Genomic DNA, 16766 nt, shown 5'->3' with positions numbered 1-16766 from the left:
ACTCTTTTAATATGGAATAAAAATAATCTTCATAAGCACCTCTGAAAAAGTATGCCCTCAGTAACAAGGGTAAGAGAACTTCAACTGTAATAGTGCTGTTTTGGATTCACAGTGTCAAGGGAAAAGCTCAAAACCTGTTATTTTCTAGTACACAAGTACAGCTTCTCTAGCACAGGTACCACTGGACTGGAACATTATTTTGAAATGTCTTTCAGCTGCTGCAGTCTCACCTTGGTGAGACTGAAATCCTTGCAATACAGATGTAGTTTACAGCCAACAACGTATCTCCTTGAGAAATTATCAGCCTCTATCTACAGCAAGTGGGGATAGAAATAGACGGAGGGAAAGCAGAAGACTACTTATTCATCCTGCTTACTCTCGTGGCAGCCTATGGGAATGTACCAACTTTCCACACACGGCACAAAGAACGTTCCACAAAGCAGTAAAAGATGCATTCACTTGTTTCATATTTAAAACAACAGCTACAAATGACTATTTAAGTATTCAATTTGTCATTCAGAACCTTAACATTCAATCAGCGCACATTTTGGGGACCTCCACCATGTGTGACTGCACACACCTTCCTCTTGGAGTTGAATCAAAAATAGGATTTTGGCAAATTATTTTTGGTAAAATACATTCACAGGTCCAAATTCTACAATGAAAAAAACCCCAAGAAACTTACCTATCATTTATCTTGATGTTTTGGTCAGTCTGAGGATCATACATAAATCTCATGAGCTGTAGGTGTAATACTGGTGGCAATGTTAGGAACTTCACACCTTTCTCTGCCTCCTAGACATTTTGAAGGAAATAGAGGGTTGAAATTGCAAGATTTTTAGCAACTCAAAATACTTGTTTGCTGCAGACACTCTTCCTATGGACTTTTATTTTATAGGCTTGACAACACAATGTGCACCAAAGAATGGTTCAAAACTTGAGTGGAAGTTAACTATCTTAATGCTGCACCAACCTTCCCATGAGCTACTCCAATAACACTTACAAGAACTCAGTTCATTTACATTTAGGCCACTCATACAAGCACATGTGAACACCTCACTGCATTAAGAGCAAGTTACCTATATAAATAAAATTAAAAGAGAATACAGAGGCGAAAACTCATTTTTGATCAATTAAGAATTTCATGTTCATTGTATCCTGCCAACAAATATTTGGCTACCATGCTGTACCTTCCTAAGAACAGCTAAAGAACATATAGAACATTACTGACAAAGCCTGGTATATGGAAGCTGCAAAAGTAAGCTTTAATAAAACAACATTTTTTTATAAAGGACTTCAGCTTCCTACAGTGGATGCAGCAAATTGCAGCTGAAAAGCTCAGAAACAGGTGCACACATATACATGTTTAAAATTCCACAGGTTCATTTGGCATTCTTGCTGATACAAAAATGACCTCAAGTTACTTTTAGAGCTATGCTGCTTTTTTACTAGACACATAGAAGAACAGACTACTCTTAGAGGAAGAACAACTCAGTCTTGAGATCAGTAGAGAAGTTAACCATGCTAGTCACTAAAACACTTATAGGTATAAAACTCACTGCTAATTAGATTGTTTTAAAATCCAAGCTCCATTTCAAGAAACTTAACAGTAATTAAGAAGAGCTACGTGAAAGCTTGTCTAAGGAGAAAAATCACCAACATCAGTTGATACAACCTTGAATGGGTTTTGCAACATTTTTTGGCTACCATAGCTTTGTTATTTTATCAAGGACAGAGAAATAAAATTTAAAACCAAATTAAAAAGAAGAAAAATACCTGCAAGCCATGTTCTCCTGCATCATACTTGTTATCACCATCCAACTGTTCCACTGCAACGTAGTCAATGAAGGACTCAAAAACTAAATGAAAAAAGATTGGGGAATTGTACAGAAAGAGGAAGAAAAACGTAAGTTTACTCTAGCCTGGGGGCTTAACAATGTATTAATCAAACAACATATTAAGACAGGAGAGTTTGTGTTTGAATGTTTCTGTCTTAAAAAAAAGTTTTATGTTGCTCAAGAATGTCAAGAAATGCACCAAATTGTAGGGGCACACATAAGAATATCAACAGATTTTAAAATCACAGTTACAACTGTCTGCCAAATCTCCTATTCTCACACTGCAACTGTTAAGTATCAAGCTAGATGATTCTGTTTGCTGGACTCTTACGTGTCCTTTTTCATGTCTTGTATGCCAAGTACTTGGTAAAGTGATGGTAAGGGACCACTGTTATGCTGCTCCACTTAGTTCATTCTTTTTATTTGCTTATTACTATGGTCAGGTCTAAATAAGAATCTATTTCCTCCAAGTTCATCTTCCTATATAAATTATAATCTACTGTGACAACACTACTGTTATCACCATGGCACAGTATGCACTTTTATGACACCAGGAGAAGTCCTAAAATTCACAGAGTTTTATGAAAAGATATCAGTGAGAGAATCAGGGGGGAAGGAGCAGGGAAGGGAAATGGGAGAACAGAAAAAAGGTAATGTAAGCAAAAACATTTTCTGCAGAAAATGTTTTCAATGAGGGGTCTTAAAGCAAGGATATTTCAAAGTGCTGAGCACCAACAAACCCATTTGAAATCAACAGGCACTAAAGAAGTCCAACATGTTGAAGTATTTGATTGGTGCATATCACAATGTATCACTTACTATTTTTCTTTCCCTTTATACTTAGCTGGATGTCATAATAATCTTCTATTCGTTCAGATCGATAGTCTACATGTTTGCATTGGATATAAGACTGTAAACAAAAACCAAAAAACACAGAATTTCAATGTATACAAGTAACAGAGTTAATTTAAATTATTAAAAAAAAAAAGATTAAATACATACCACCATCTTCCCTCTGAACAATTTGGGAATAGTGCCTTCTACACATGTGCCTTTCATTTTATTTTCCACGTTATCAAGCAACTGAAAGAAAAATCAGTTTTTACATAGGATAAACTTGAAGTTTTTTAATTTATTCATCATACACAGATGACAACTTCACTGATTAAACTCTAAGTCACTGCATAAAAATGAAATGTTAGTCTATTCGTACTGGCATCTCCTTTCTAGTGCTTTAAATCCTCCTCTTCCCCCTAAAAACTGCACTGAGGACTACTCTAGCTACATTCCTTTGAGTCTGGAAACAACACAAATATAACGATGCATTTGCATCTTCAAAACTGCATTTCTCTCCATGGCTATATAAGGACCACTAGCATACGTTCCACTTATTTTCAACCTTCCCTATCCTTTACAAATTCCTCACCCACAAAAGGCCACAATCAATCCCGTTCTTAAAAGAGAGGAATAAACCAAGGCAAAAACTCTATGTCAGAGAGACCTACTTTAAATTAATCAGTGCCAGTATTACTAGGATTGTTACTAAACTGTATTATGTATACACAATATCAAAAGACAACACTATGCATCACAGATCAGTAAGAAATAGTAAAAACGTACCACTCGACATAATTCCTGGACGTCATGTTGCATGAAGCTGTCTAAAGTTTCCCACCTTTGTAAGGCAAATTAATACAAAATTACTATATTATGAAGAAAACTTACAGCTCAAAAGACATTTTTGTGATTTCTTTGCAGATCAAGAATTTAATACATAGCAAGACGTAAAGACTCTGAGATTTAGTACTGGTTGATGCACAGGTTTTTTTAGTTCTATAGCATTTACTTGGCAGGAAGAAGGGGCAGTGAACTCGTGGGACATTTTGGCAGCCGTTCTGTGCCCACGTGCCTTCTCTCTCTGTGGATCTGGGGATGGGGACCAGGAAGGCAGCCGGAGCCAGCCAAAGAGGTCAGGGCCAGGCTATTGCTAGCAGAAGAATTCTTCCAGTTACAACCTAGTATCAGTTCACATCAAAAAAACTCTTAAGAAAAGGCCTGGGAGCAATTCAATGCTGTCAGAACAGTTTCCGCAGCATGCTTCTAGCTGCCTCTCTTCTGAGGGCCCTTCAGGTGCAGTCAAGTAGCATTCACGGATTATTTCAGCCCATGAAAGGAAGTAAATGGATTTATAGGAAATACTGGCTCCTTTGTGCTCATCTAAACAGTTAATCCTGGATGCACATTAACTCCAAGGGTGCAAGAAGGCATCCAGCTTCCTGAACTGTCCATGTGCAAACACACTCATGTGAAAGGAGGCGTGACAGCAACAGCCTCTAAATGCCTCGTAGCCAACACGGCACACTGCAACAAGGGTATTCAGCACTACTGCCTTAAATAAAGAAGAAGCATAAAGTGTTTTTAGTTTCAGCATGAAATATTTTCTCCTATGAACTCTTTAACTTAAACTCAAGATTGCTTTTTAAGTTTTAAGCCTCTGACAACTCTTTTTGCAACAGTCATCACTCCTAACCATATGAAATAAGCTATGTTTACTGGAGCCTCTAGCTTCAGCATGAGGTTCAACCCTGGCCCTTGAAGCCACAAGCACAGGGGTGATCAGGAGCAATACTAACTTTATCTTCCCCTACCACTCTCTTCTCAGTGACTCACCACCACTGTCACACGGCACCATACTACTCCCAAAAGCGTGCCAAAACAACTGTGTGGGGGTCCACACTTAAACAAGCTGAATGAAGTGACCTGCTGGATAATTAAGAATGCAAAATAACCTCCTGACTCCCTAGGCTTTAAACACTAGTCAGCTTAAAGGACAAAAATCAAAGAAAAAGGTTACATACTAATATTAGGACAAAAAAGGGCTCCTTCAGACAATAGCATCACTTTCTACTGAAAGAAGCCAAACTTACTTAGAAACTCACAATACCCAGTAATAAGTTACACTCTACACAGCATATAGGTAGGTCTCACAAGGTCAGAAACCCCTCTCTGACTTAATCGGGGGGAAAAGATCAAATCTTCAAACATATTCAAAAATTCCTTCCAAAGAATGAAGGCAGGCACGAACAGAGTTTTAAAACCTTGTTCTCGGATACAAAATTAAGCATCTGCAACACCCTTGGGAAATGTCTCTTCATGCTGCTAAAGATGACACAGTTGGGATCTTCACTCAAGATGAAATATTTACGATATCAGCAAGTCTTTCCAGTGTAATAGGACAGCAGGAGCGCTGATAAACTAAATATACAGTGTGCTAGTAGGAAGAGGGTATGACCAGATAAACGTACAACACTGAGGTTACCGATTTCATTTTAAAAATTCCCCCAAAAGGTGAAAAGGTAAGGTTACAAAGACGCAAGATTACAAAGAGTCTTATCAGGACAGAGCACTACTACAAGCTTTAGCAGAAGATGCGGGATAGACACCAGGACAGCTACGTGAAAAAGATGATACAAACTTCCTAACCTGTTTTTAAATAAAAAAATGCTTGTCAATATTACTACAAAAGACTAGTCTACAAATACAGTGTGACAAAATAATGCAAAATACAATCTTTGAGGACAGTTTTTGACAAAATCCTACTCCATGCTTACACGACATGCAAAGAGGAGGCTTGCAGAGGTTATGCTAATCTTAATCTTCTGTCCTAACTTGTGCTCAACTGAAACATCAAGCTAGTAAAAAAAAAAAAAAAAAAAAAAAAAAATCAACATCCTCAATGCAGCTATATTGTATAATTCTATGTCTAGATACTCCAGATTTAAAATTACACCCTGTAACACCATCTCACAAGAAGTACCACCAGACTGGAAAAAATACCAGGCAGTGAACTGGATACTGGGCAAAAATGAAAATAAAAAGCAAGCCTTTTTGCAGATGTTTTATGGAGGAAGAGAGGGTGCTAGAATGAGGAAAATGCAAAGAATTACTTCATGTGTGTGCTCCGACACCTTTACTTCATGCAACAGATACTCCTCTTAAGCTTTAAATCACGAAACAGAATACAGTATTAAATGCTTCTAAATTGTGCACAGGCAAAAATACGTGCATCTTTGATATGTCATAAGAAAATGTTACAAGTCATCAATGCAGAGCTAACAATATGGAAATGCAAATTACAGCTATTTCTTTAAATTTAACAGATTTAAATTTTTAAAAAGACATTAACAATACATGAACTGCAATGTTTCAACAACATATTTTGTCCTGAATTTTACTTAAGTCAAATGCATCACACAATTTTCAGGTAACAGGTGAATTATAACCCTGCTACTAACAGCTGTGTTTGATTGTGTACCACTCCCCTCCCCCAAAAAATCTGACTTTTGCATCAGCTGTCTTTAGTACTGACTATAAATAAAAACCTATCCAAGTAAACTAAGAAAAGTTAGCAATTAACATAATGCTATATTAACACTTCTCTGCACCTCTCTAAAAATAGCCTGATTTAAATAAAACCTTTTTTAAAGAAAAGCTTTATGAAGTCTGTAATAGCCCAGTAAATAGTCCAAATCTCTGAAACTTACCCAAAAGATTTTGTTAACTTTTTAGTTCCAACTGGTTTGTCACTATGTTGCAGCTCATAAAACACTCTTTGCAATGCTAAAGGAACACTTTTGGATGAATCATCTCCTTCTGTGGGCATCATGTACACAGCCTGAAAAAGCATTTAGTTCAATTAGTATCTAAGGAAAAGTTTATTGCTCGTATTGTTTAATGCATTCTTTCCTCTTCAGTGACTTCCTTCATATAACTCCATTTAATCATCACTCCAAAACAGTCTGAAAAAAATCTCATACTGTAGTGTAAAAACATTAATTGTCTAGAATGACTTTTCTTAGAGCACAGTGGTTAGAAAGATGTAAACAACAGATCCCATTCATGGTTATTTTATCTAAATAGTTCCCTTATTCCAGCCTAGAAAAGTAAATGCACTAAAGCATTCAACACCTTCAAACAACTTATCACGCCTGGTATGTCTATGCAATCATCACCAGATATACTGATCAATACTATAGGCTTTTGAAAATAACTTCAGTTTTGTGCTGTAGCTTGCCTATCTGTGAATATTGTCACCCATAGTGGGGGGGGGGAAAACAAAAAAAACCCCAACCACATGAAACCATAAAAGGCAACAAATGAACGAAAACAGAAATGGTCCACATGGAGAAGGATGTCAGAGGAAGCTTTGAGATTCCCTGATACATTCATTCCTACTTAACGTCATTGCTGTCCAGCAAATAAACAGCTTAACAATTCAATTCACTGATTATACTGATGTGTGAAGGACTGAGAACAAAGAAATTACACAAATGGACCAAACAGGGATTAGGAGAGTTCAACAGGCACTGAAATGAGATTTACTTTTTTAAAAGTGTATACCAATATATATAGGGAAAAGCAACAGCAAAGAAAAGGTATTTACAGGGTGTCCTGGTTTCAGCTGGGCTAGGGTTAATTTTCTTCTTAGTAGCTGGTACAGTGCTGCGTTTTGGATTTAGTGTGAGAATAATGTTGATAACACGCTGATGTCTTAGTTGTTGCTAAGTAGCGCTTATCTTAAGCCAAGGACTTTTCTGTTTCCCGTGCTCTGCCAGCAAGCAGGTGTGCAAGGAGCTGGGAGGGAGCACAGCCGGGGCAGCTGACCCGAACTAGCCAAAGGAGTATTCCATACCATAGAACGTCATGCCCAGTGTATAAACTGGGAGGAGTTGGCCAGGAGGGAGGATCGCTGCTGGGGCATCGGTCAGTGGGTGGTGAGCAACTGCATTGTGCATCACTTGTCTTTTCTTGGGTTTTGTTTCTCTCTTTTTTTTTTTTGTTATATTCCTTTTCATTACTATTATTATTATATTTTTATTAGTAGTATTATATTTTATTTTACTTTAGTTATTAAACTGCTCTTATCTCAACCCACGAGTTTTACTTCTTTTTTTCTCCCCTGCTGGGAGGGGAGAGAGGCGAGCTGCTGCGTGGTGCTTAGTTGCTGGCTGGGGTTAAACCACGACACAGGGAGATGCGCATTTAGAAAGCATGAACGTAAAAAGAAAACACAGACAACTCTGGAAGGATAGGTAACAACACATGAAAAAATAAAGACTCCAATATTAAGTAGCATATGAGAAAATAACCTGTTAAGAAACAGAAAAATTGCCACCTGAATTTTTGCCTGTGAAACAACAGGGAACGACACATTTCTGCGAGTGAAGCGCTGAACTGGATCTGAGTAGTTCTCACTCGGTTTCTGCATCAGCCTAGATTTCAGAGGTGTCCAGCACCTCTACCTTACCCTGTACTTCAGTTCCCTATATACAGAGCAAGGTTAGTACTTCCAGTATGTAGCTGAATTGTTGGGGAAACACATTCATTGTTATATGAAAGCTCAGTACAGAGGTGATGGGAACCAGATGAGACAGACGTTAGACAAAGACAAAGCTGATACAAAAAGAACACAAGGGAATGCCAAAAAAGAAAGGAAGAAAGAAAAAAGGCAAAAAAAGTTGTTAAGAAGTCAGCAGGCCAGTTTCCTATTACAATTCTGAATATCCACAAAATTTTTCAAAAGTACAGCAACATAAATACTTAGAAGAATAATATAATAAGAAACTATCAGCAGAAGAGCTACAGTAATAAGATGAAATAAAAGAAACTATTTTACTGAAATATCGGTTTCATAAAGAAAGCAAATCCCTTATATTCAGACAGAAAAACACTGGTTAATTATGCAACTGTAAAACAATGTTAGTTCACATGCCTTTATCTTTTAAATTTTAAATTTAATTTCCAAAATTTAACAGTAAACAGAGATTATCTAAAGCTGAACATTAGTAACCTCCAAATTTCATGTCTCTACTTAGTTGCGAGCTACATCGTCAATAGTAGTACTTACGCATATAAAAGGGAAAACATTAATAGAAATGAGCTGAAATTTATCATCAACTTTTTGTTGAAGGACAGCCAACAGAAAATTACCCTAAAGATGTAAGAGTTAAGAAAAATAGCCCAGCCCCACCCTAATAGCAGCAAAAAAGTCTTCCTTTGCTCTGCTTTAATTTCAAAATTTGCTTAAACTGCTTTTTAAAATTTCATAAATTGAAGAAAATAGCATCTTCAATTTTATCATCAGCAACAAGTTTTAACTGTTGAAACTCAATAATCCTTCATGCCATTATTTTTGCCAATCCATGAGGCTAACTACCTGGCTAGCCTGGAAAAATTAAGAGAACAAAAAATAGTATTTTCTCATGTAGTTGCATCAGCAACTTTTCTAATGAGCTAAGCACTGCTTTAGGAGTTTAGAGTTTATAGTGATTTAGTCTGGAAGAGAACTCTGTAGGTTCTGAACTCTGCTCCTGCTCACAGAGGTGCCAAGTTCAAAGCTGGGTCCAGTTGCTCAGGGTCACATCCAGTTGAGTTGCGAGCATCTCCAGGAATGGAGATCCCACAACCTCTCCACACATCCTATTGTAAAGCTGGACCACCCTGATTATGAAAATTTCTTTCCTAAGATCAGAACATACAATTTCAAAACAATTCTAATAAGCTAATAAAGAAAATAATTTTCAATTGCTTCTCTATTTTTATTATTCAAATGCAGAGTTACAGTTAACCATGCTGATCTGGGCAAACTCCAATTCAAATACGAATAGCTAAAATTATACTTTTGATTTTACAAGCAAAAGTTATTTTTCGCTTTAAAATATGAACATCAAAACAAGTCAGCATCTTACAGAGTTAACTTAACCTCTCCCTGCCCCTGGTTTATGAACCCTTTTATGAGCTGGTCTTCACTGGCTAAAGGTAGAAACAGGAAATAGTTGAATGACCAAGTCTCAAATCTTCTAAATCACTATAATCAGCCCCTATTCATTGTTTTTAACATATATAAATGCTTTTAACAAAAATAAATGCTTTATAAATGCTTTTTAAAAACCAAATACATAGTAAGTTGCTTGCTGTGTTCAAACGAATAGAAATAAGATACGAAAATCAAGTAATGAAAAAATTCAAATATAGCCAGTGCTGATACATTTTCACAAAATAAGTATTTAAATGCTAAATATTCTTCGTAACAAACCAAGATGATACTATAGCAGGCTAAAAGTCAACCTAGTGGTTGACTCTTCCATCAAAAAGGTATAAATGGGAGTTCAGAACACCTTGATAATTAATCAAAATCAGATCCTTTGCATTTAGTTCCTATTTGGTTTCCTCATACACCATCTGGACGATTAATTCCTTTCCTGTATCTCTCAAGTAATATTAAAATAATAATTTACAATTTATTTATAATTACTACATTCCAGCTGCCATTGAATAAAAACACCAGTTTTATTTCTTCTGAAATTTTAAATGTGTTACTACAAACTAAACATTTAACACACAGCCTTTCTTTGGTTCTTCATTCTGTTTGTGTATATAGGTAGTATCGAAGCCCATTTCTCAAAACTTAAGTGTTTCTCCAAACCATTTTACAAATACGATCCTCTACAAACCTTTATTTTTATGCCTTACCTTCCCAAACTCTGAAAGCTTGACCTCAAGATCAAGGAGTGAGGCATTTTGATCCATTTGAAAAAAGCAGAATCTCTAATTAAACACCTGAGAAGTTCCCTCAGGAAATGAACACAAAAGAGTGACAGGGACATGTATAGGCAATGGCTATAAGCAACAGACACAGAGATATGAGAAAAATTTTAGATATTTACACATTAAAAGAATGCTACAGATAAGCTTGAACACACTGCTTAAAGTCAAGAAAATTACTTGAAGAAGGGAAGAAAATACTGTGTATGGAACTCCAAGGTAAGGTAAAATGTATTGGATAACTTGAGGAGAGCCAGATCAGGGACAAATGTACTGGACCAGTATTTGTGATTTTAGTATAGTTATATGAACATTCTGCAGTGTCCTCATGAATTGTAGGGAATTTTTCAAGGGAACTGGCAAAGAGTTTTAAAATGGACTGGATGCAGCCACAAGTACTGACTGGCTGGAGGCGCTAATGACAGACATGGGAAGACTCATATAACGTGGTCCAAGATCAAACCTGCACCCATTTGGGAAGTTACCACTGTCCTTTGCCTAGGCGGACTATATTTAAGTATGCATTTGCCAGTCACAAACAGACAAATAAAGATACGCTCTGGAGAGAAAGTTGCTTTATTCCCTACCACTGAAGCCACCTGGCTGCTAATAAAGGGAGGTCTCATTTCAAATACCCAAGAACCTCCCATCTGTTGTCTGGAAACAGAGCAAAGAAGAAGGGATCTTTCCATCAATCCTCACCCACGCTTCACCAGAGTCTGATTTTCCATAGGTACGTGCTTGCCTTTGCTATTGTTCATTGCTTTCCCAGCTCTACTCCTGACAGCAACTTCTCTGTTAATAAAGCTCTAAATAATGGCAATAGAAATCATTATGTCTTCTAAGTAAGGAGGATTAACAGAAATAATGGAATTGGTGATAAGCAAACTAAGGATACTACACATTTTATTTTACTCGGTTTTAAGAGGAACAACTTTGCTCAGAGTGAAAACAAAACGGTCGTAGAAATTCATTTTTTCAGACAAGACAACTACTGATTCTTCCTTACCTGTAATAATCGCAAATGAGTATTAAAACTGCCTAAAACTACCGCTGTAGTCTGTTCTGTTTGTAGGGGCTCTGAAAATCTGAAGAATTAGCAAAGAATTGGCTGTTTCAGCTGATGTCCAATAACATTTCCAAAAAGGAAACTGCAGTTACCAGCTAGTAAATCAAGCTCTCTCATACGGTCACTATCCAGATATTAACACTCCCTAAAAGCTGATATTTACTTGGGGGCTGGGGAAGAAATGCAGGGGAATGCCTGAAAAGATTAGCTCAGTTGAAACAAATCTGGATCACAAAAAGAATTTCTTCTTCACAGAACAAGATTACTTCATGGTACATATTGATTTACTGACTACAAGACAGTCTTGAAAGGAACTACTCAATTGGATTAGATGTAGCTATTATAAAAACACTTTTTTCTTTAAAGAGCAAAGTGAAGTTGTCCAAAAACATAAAATGCACAAACATTATGAGTACTGAGCAAAAAGAACAGGCATTGTAACACATGATAAACTGAATGAGTAAATTATACCTCTTGCAAAAAATAAACAGGTGCATCATGTAAAACAAGGCAAGTATTTATTTCTTGTACATGGTATTGGTAAGATCTCAGTTACAGTCTACTGGAGTTCGATGTGCTATTTTTTGCAATGCTTCAGAGTAAGCAGCACATTGCAAAAGAGAAAAAAGAAATCCCAACTGGGACACTTACAGGCCACAGTGATATAAATAATGATAAGATGGTGGAAAATCTAAGACAGTGGAAAGTAGGTACATTAAAAAGAGAAATTTTGGAGAAAAGAAAGCTTAACGGAAACGTAACAACTAGTATACACAAGAGAAAGCGTAAGTCAGAGCAGTTCATTTTCACTGAGAGATACACAATAAGCGCAGGAATGCGCAAAAGGATGAATTAGGATCAATAGGACGCTCCAATAAACTAAATGGTGCCCAGTTACATTTTTTCCCAAGTATATCCCCTCTTCCAGATAGCCACCTCCAATATCAAGTCATCATTTATGTTTTTATCCCATTAAGGCTACTGCACTATTTTAAAATGATACATTATCTAGTATATTTCATCCTGGGTTTGGATGAGATATTTATTTAGCTTGATATTTAAAGCAGTTCTTCCTTCCAGCAAAGAAGTAATATCTACAGTAAATAAAAAACATATGAATGAAGCAAATATAAAATTAAGTTGTTTAAACTACTGAAATTCTAATGCCTTCCATCACTACAAAGATGCTAACCATAACCAATGCTTTACATTGTTTATGGGCTGAGAAGTCATAATTGACTTCTCTATTTTAACTATTTCAAGAAAGGGAAATTACTTCCGTCTCTTATCTGCAAGATGTAGAGTCATCCTTCCCCCGCCCCCCACCCAACAACTCATAGCAACATTAACACATAATACAGTCTAAGAAACACATCTTAAGCTCAGGTCTTCACTAGGTACTCTGTCTGCTTTCACAAAAACCAAAAGCTTATATTCTACAAACTATAAAAGGAAGCTTCCTGCACTCAGCCTCTCTAAAAGGACGAAGGAGGCAAAAGGAACACACAGCTCTGTTTTGAAGCATTTATAAATATAACATATTGGATATTTCAATTAGCAATCTCATTTTCTTTCACATATTGATTACCTTTCGTAGCTGATTTGTGAAAAATAAAGTCTGTAACAAACTGTTCATGTAACAAGTTGCTCCCTGGTTCTTTAAGCCAACATATCCTGTGTGCTTCTTTGAATCCCACCTAGAAAATAGTTAGTGGTTAAAAACAAGATAGTTCTGTATTAACTATAATAAAGAGTATTTGTTCTAAGGTAGCGCTGCTGGTAGATATCAGCTACTCTTCATTGTTACTTAAGGTTTAAATAAACTACACTTCACTACTGCCTGCCAGTAACAGTCTTTGCAATTAAATGCTCTGTGATTTTGTTAGGTTTTCTTTTTAAAGATGTTCTATATGGCAGAAAAATTATGCATTATGAAAGTGCACTGGAACTCAGAGCTATACTTTTAGGGCAAGTCTGCATTTCAGTACAACCGCTTTGTTTACAAGTTACATGAAGTAGAATGACTCAGATGAGGCAGTTTTAAAACAACTGTAAACCAAGGCAAGTTAGATAGCAGAGCCACCTGACTGTGTCTGAAACCCTTATCAGCTGTAAGATCAGAAACGTTGAGGCTAGATTTGCAGAGGTGTTAAATCACAAATCACTTCATACAGAAGTTCCACAACATTACGCTGACTAATGCAAATGGAAATTTAACCTATACAAAATATCTCTGTGACTAATGAAAAATATTGCCATGTGAGAACTCATCAATTAAAGGTGACAAAGTGAGAATGTCTAATGAGCGCTACAAATGTTAATAACACAAAATACTTGAACAATCTCAAGCAACATAAAAATATTAGCATTAAGAATTTTATTTTTAAACAAAGATACTTACGCCACTCCATGTGGAGCATCTGCTTGAACATAGACTTCAAAAGTAACTTTGTCCTCTTCTATAAAGCCTTTTTCAGGATCAGTAACTTCCTGTAAAACAGGAATGACACAGAAACATGAAAACTGGAGCTTGCAACATGACTCTAGTGAAGCATCCAGTTAGACATCACTTTCTAGTTTCGAAGCCTGAGCTATCAGTAATAATAAACTGAAGAAGAAAAATTGAAGGACACCAACAAAGCTGTTTTTCAGCTTAATACACTTTAATTCTTTTTTAGTGTCTCAATACAGGAAACTTGTTCCTGCCTTTTAAGATTTAGCAGTACTATTTCAATTTTCTGTGGATAATAAGAGTCGGTAATCAAAGCCTCTGCTTCTTCTGGGCAATATTCCAGACAGATGAAAAATTAAGGGCCCAACCTTTGAAAAGGCTTAAAAAGCTGTCTCGATTCAAGATAAGCCTTAGTAGTATTATTAGGGCATTAAATATCTGTACACATATACAAAGAACACATGGAAATACAAGAAGATCTATGATGCTTCAGAATGACAGTGACTATCACACAGTGAAAACAAAAACCAAGCATTTAGATATGCAGAAAATAATAATGAGGGAATATTTAAATCACAACGTAAGTAAAAGTAATCTACAATAATTAAGTACAGGAATTTATATGAAATTGAAAAAATCTACAGCAATAACAGAAAAAAAATAACAGCTTGGGGAAAAACCGCTTTTCTATAGGTATCTCAGTATTCAGGAGTGCAAGTTCAAAACTGCTCCTATCTAGTAATAGATTAATACACGTCCAATTACTTACACTCCAGGCCATGAAGTTGGAAAAGCCCCAGTCATTTTCCTTATGAAAGAACAGGTGACTAATACGACGACTGAATGATTTTTCATCATCCTTGTAGTTTATTATCTTGAGAACTGCTTGTGCATGACAAGACCATGACCTATAAATACAGAAGAAACATTTGAAACTCATTCAAAACCAAGCTTTTTATAGTCATTAAAATAATTTTTTTGTTAGGGATTTTTGGTACATTACTTTCACATATAGGATTCTTTTTTCTTTCTTTCTTATTAGATGTTAAGATTTGGTTAATTGCTATTGAAGGCGTGAATCCCTGGGGCTTTCTGAAGCCACATTATGAATGTGAAGCTGGAACGGAGATTTTCTTAGGACAACAGCGTTGTTAAGAAAGTACTGCCAGGCAACTGCAGGTAACAGTGGTTTAAGAAGCTAACTGCTCTCTGAGGTGAGCTATTTCTAATCTACTTCAACGCAGATGGATAGGCCAACTCACAGTAGTCTTGGTGTCTACAGAGTGTGATAACTCACCCTTTGGCTAAGGAAAGGAGGAGGCGGTTCTACCCTCCCTCCCAAAAGATAAACTGCCCAACACTAATTTTCTCAGCAGCACTTCTTTATGACCATTCCTGTTCAAATTCATCCCACTTGTGCAAGACAATCAGACTGAGTATCAGTTCAGACAAGATCTTGTCACCGCCTCATGCAGTGGCATTATTGCTTGCTTAGCTCCACCAGCTGCAGCTTGGTTGATACTTCTGAAGATCACATTAGCCGCCTTCTGTGACTACTTGCACATGAACCACTTCTCCTGTGACTAGTTAATACACTTACAACTTTCTTCTTTACCTTCTGCCCTGAGCACTCACCTTTTAGATAACAAAAACGACGGAAAAGAGCAACTTATTATTCAGAGTGAACTACAAGTTGTGTGAGATTCGGTGCAAGAATAGAGTTATCCTACTGGAAGGGATACCTATGAGGGGTCTGCACTCTAGCTGGATAAGCTGCAGTAACGCCCCAGAAATTTGTATTTATCTTTTTAAATTTCTGTATTATTTACAAAAGTGGTCAAAGATAGCCAATTTTGATTTGCACATGTACATGTTTGTATCTTGCTTGATGAGCGATGAACTCCATTTAAGGAGATGAGTACCTCACTCACCGCTCTGCCTCAGTTGCTAGCAGTTACTCACTCACACGCTTTACAGGGCAGGATTTATAGCTCAGCAGGGTTAGAGAAGCTCCAGTACCACTTCCATTTGAAATAAACCCAGAACTTTTCCCATGCCAAGAAAACTGTCAGTCAAAGACTTCCCCCCGGCAATCAAACAGAAATATAACTAAATTGAATCACAAACTTGTAGCTACACAAGCTACTCTTAGCTCCTCCTAAAGAGAAGATTACTCTTATGCTTTGGGATTTAGAAAGGTGGGGGGAAAAAGGGGACCCAAACCCTTGCAAGAGTTCTTTCCTCTTGCAGAAAGCTAGGTAAAATAGTTTTTTTTAGATGTTTGTATTTCTTGCAATACAGATTAACTAGTATCAAATGAGGACTTGTACAATAATTAAAAGGGTCTTACGTGGAATCAGATTCAGCATTGCATTGAAGGAAGAAGCCTACGCTTTTTTGGTGTGGTCTGTCTGGGTAGAGTCGTGGCATAACCATGATCTTCCATGGCAAATTACGTACAAAGCAGGGAGGACTGAGAACTGACTCGCTCAATCTGTTGAAGCGTTCGACTGTAAACTGAAATGTTGCTTCTGATCGCCAACTTGTATCTGTAACACACACACACACACTTATTTGAAAAACCTGATGTTCTTCACTCCAAAACATCATTTTCAAAAATCATGCAACGTGAGCATGTTTTATGTAGCAGGATATTGGAAGCAACCAAAACAACACCCAAACCCTGACAGACACTGAATTCCTTAGCAACTGAAGTTTCATTTTTTTCATTTTGAAAAACACTGCAACACCATTCAGGAAAACAGAGCACTGAGAGACACATTCCTTTGTACACTATTTTCTT

General features: G+C 36.7%; 1 protein-coding gene across 1 annotated transcript in view; it reads right to left on the bottom strand.

Moving 5' to 3' along the window:
- USP7 (ubiquitin specific peptidase 7) overlaps nucleotides 1-16766 on the bottom strand; it is a 77775-nt gene that overhangs the window by 22632 nt on the left and 38377 nt on the right. Inside the window, exons 3-12 of the mRNA XM_050905662.1 lie at nucleotides 16314-16512; nucleotides 14733-14871; nucleotides 13913-14001; nucleotides 13100-13208; nucleotides 6383-6513; nucleotides 3459-3513; nucleotides 2841-2921; nucleotides 2658-2748; nucleotides 1777-1859; nucleotides 686-795 (exon numbers count right to left, since the gene is read on the bottom strand). Coding sequence (XP_050761619.1) covers nucleotides 686-795; nucleotides 1777-1859; nucleotides 2658-2748; nucleotides 2841-2921; nucleotides 3459-3513; nucleotides 6383-6513; nucleotides 13100-13208; nucleotides 13913-14001; nucleotides 14733-14871; nucleotides 16314-16512 — 1087 coding nt within the window. The remainder of the gene's footprint in view (nucleotides 1-685; nucleotides 796-1776; nucleotides 1860-2657; nucleotides 2749-2840; nucleotides 2922-3458; nucleotides 3514-6382; nucleotides 6514-13099; nucleotides 13209-13912; nucleotides 14002-14732; nucleotides 14872-16313; nucleotides 16513-16766) is intronic.

This window comes from Gymnogyps californianus, chromosome 15 (genome assembly GCF_018139145.2).
Source record: "Gymnogyps californianus isolate 813 chromosome 15, ASM1813914v2, whole genome shotgun sequence".
Lineage (NCBI taxonomy): Eukaryota > Metazoa > Chordata > Aves > Accipitriformes > Cathartidae > Gymnogyps > Gymnogyps californianus.
Note: the sequence above shows the minus strand (reverse complement) of the source record. Positions and strands in the feature narration are given on the sequence as shown.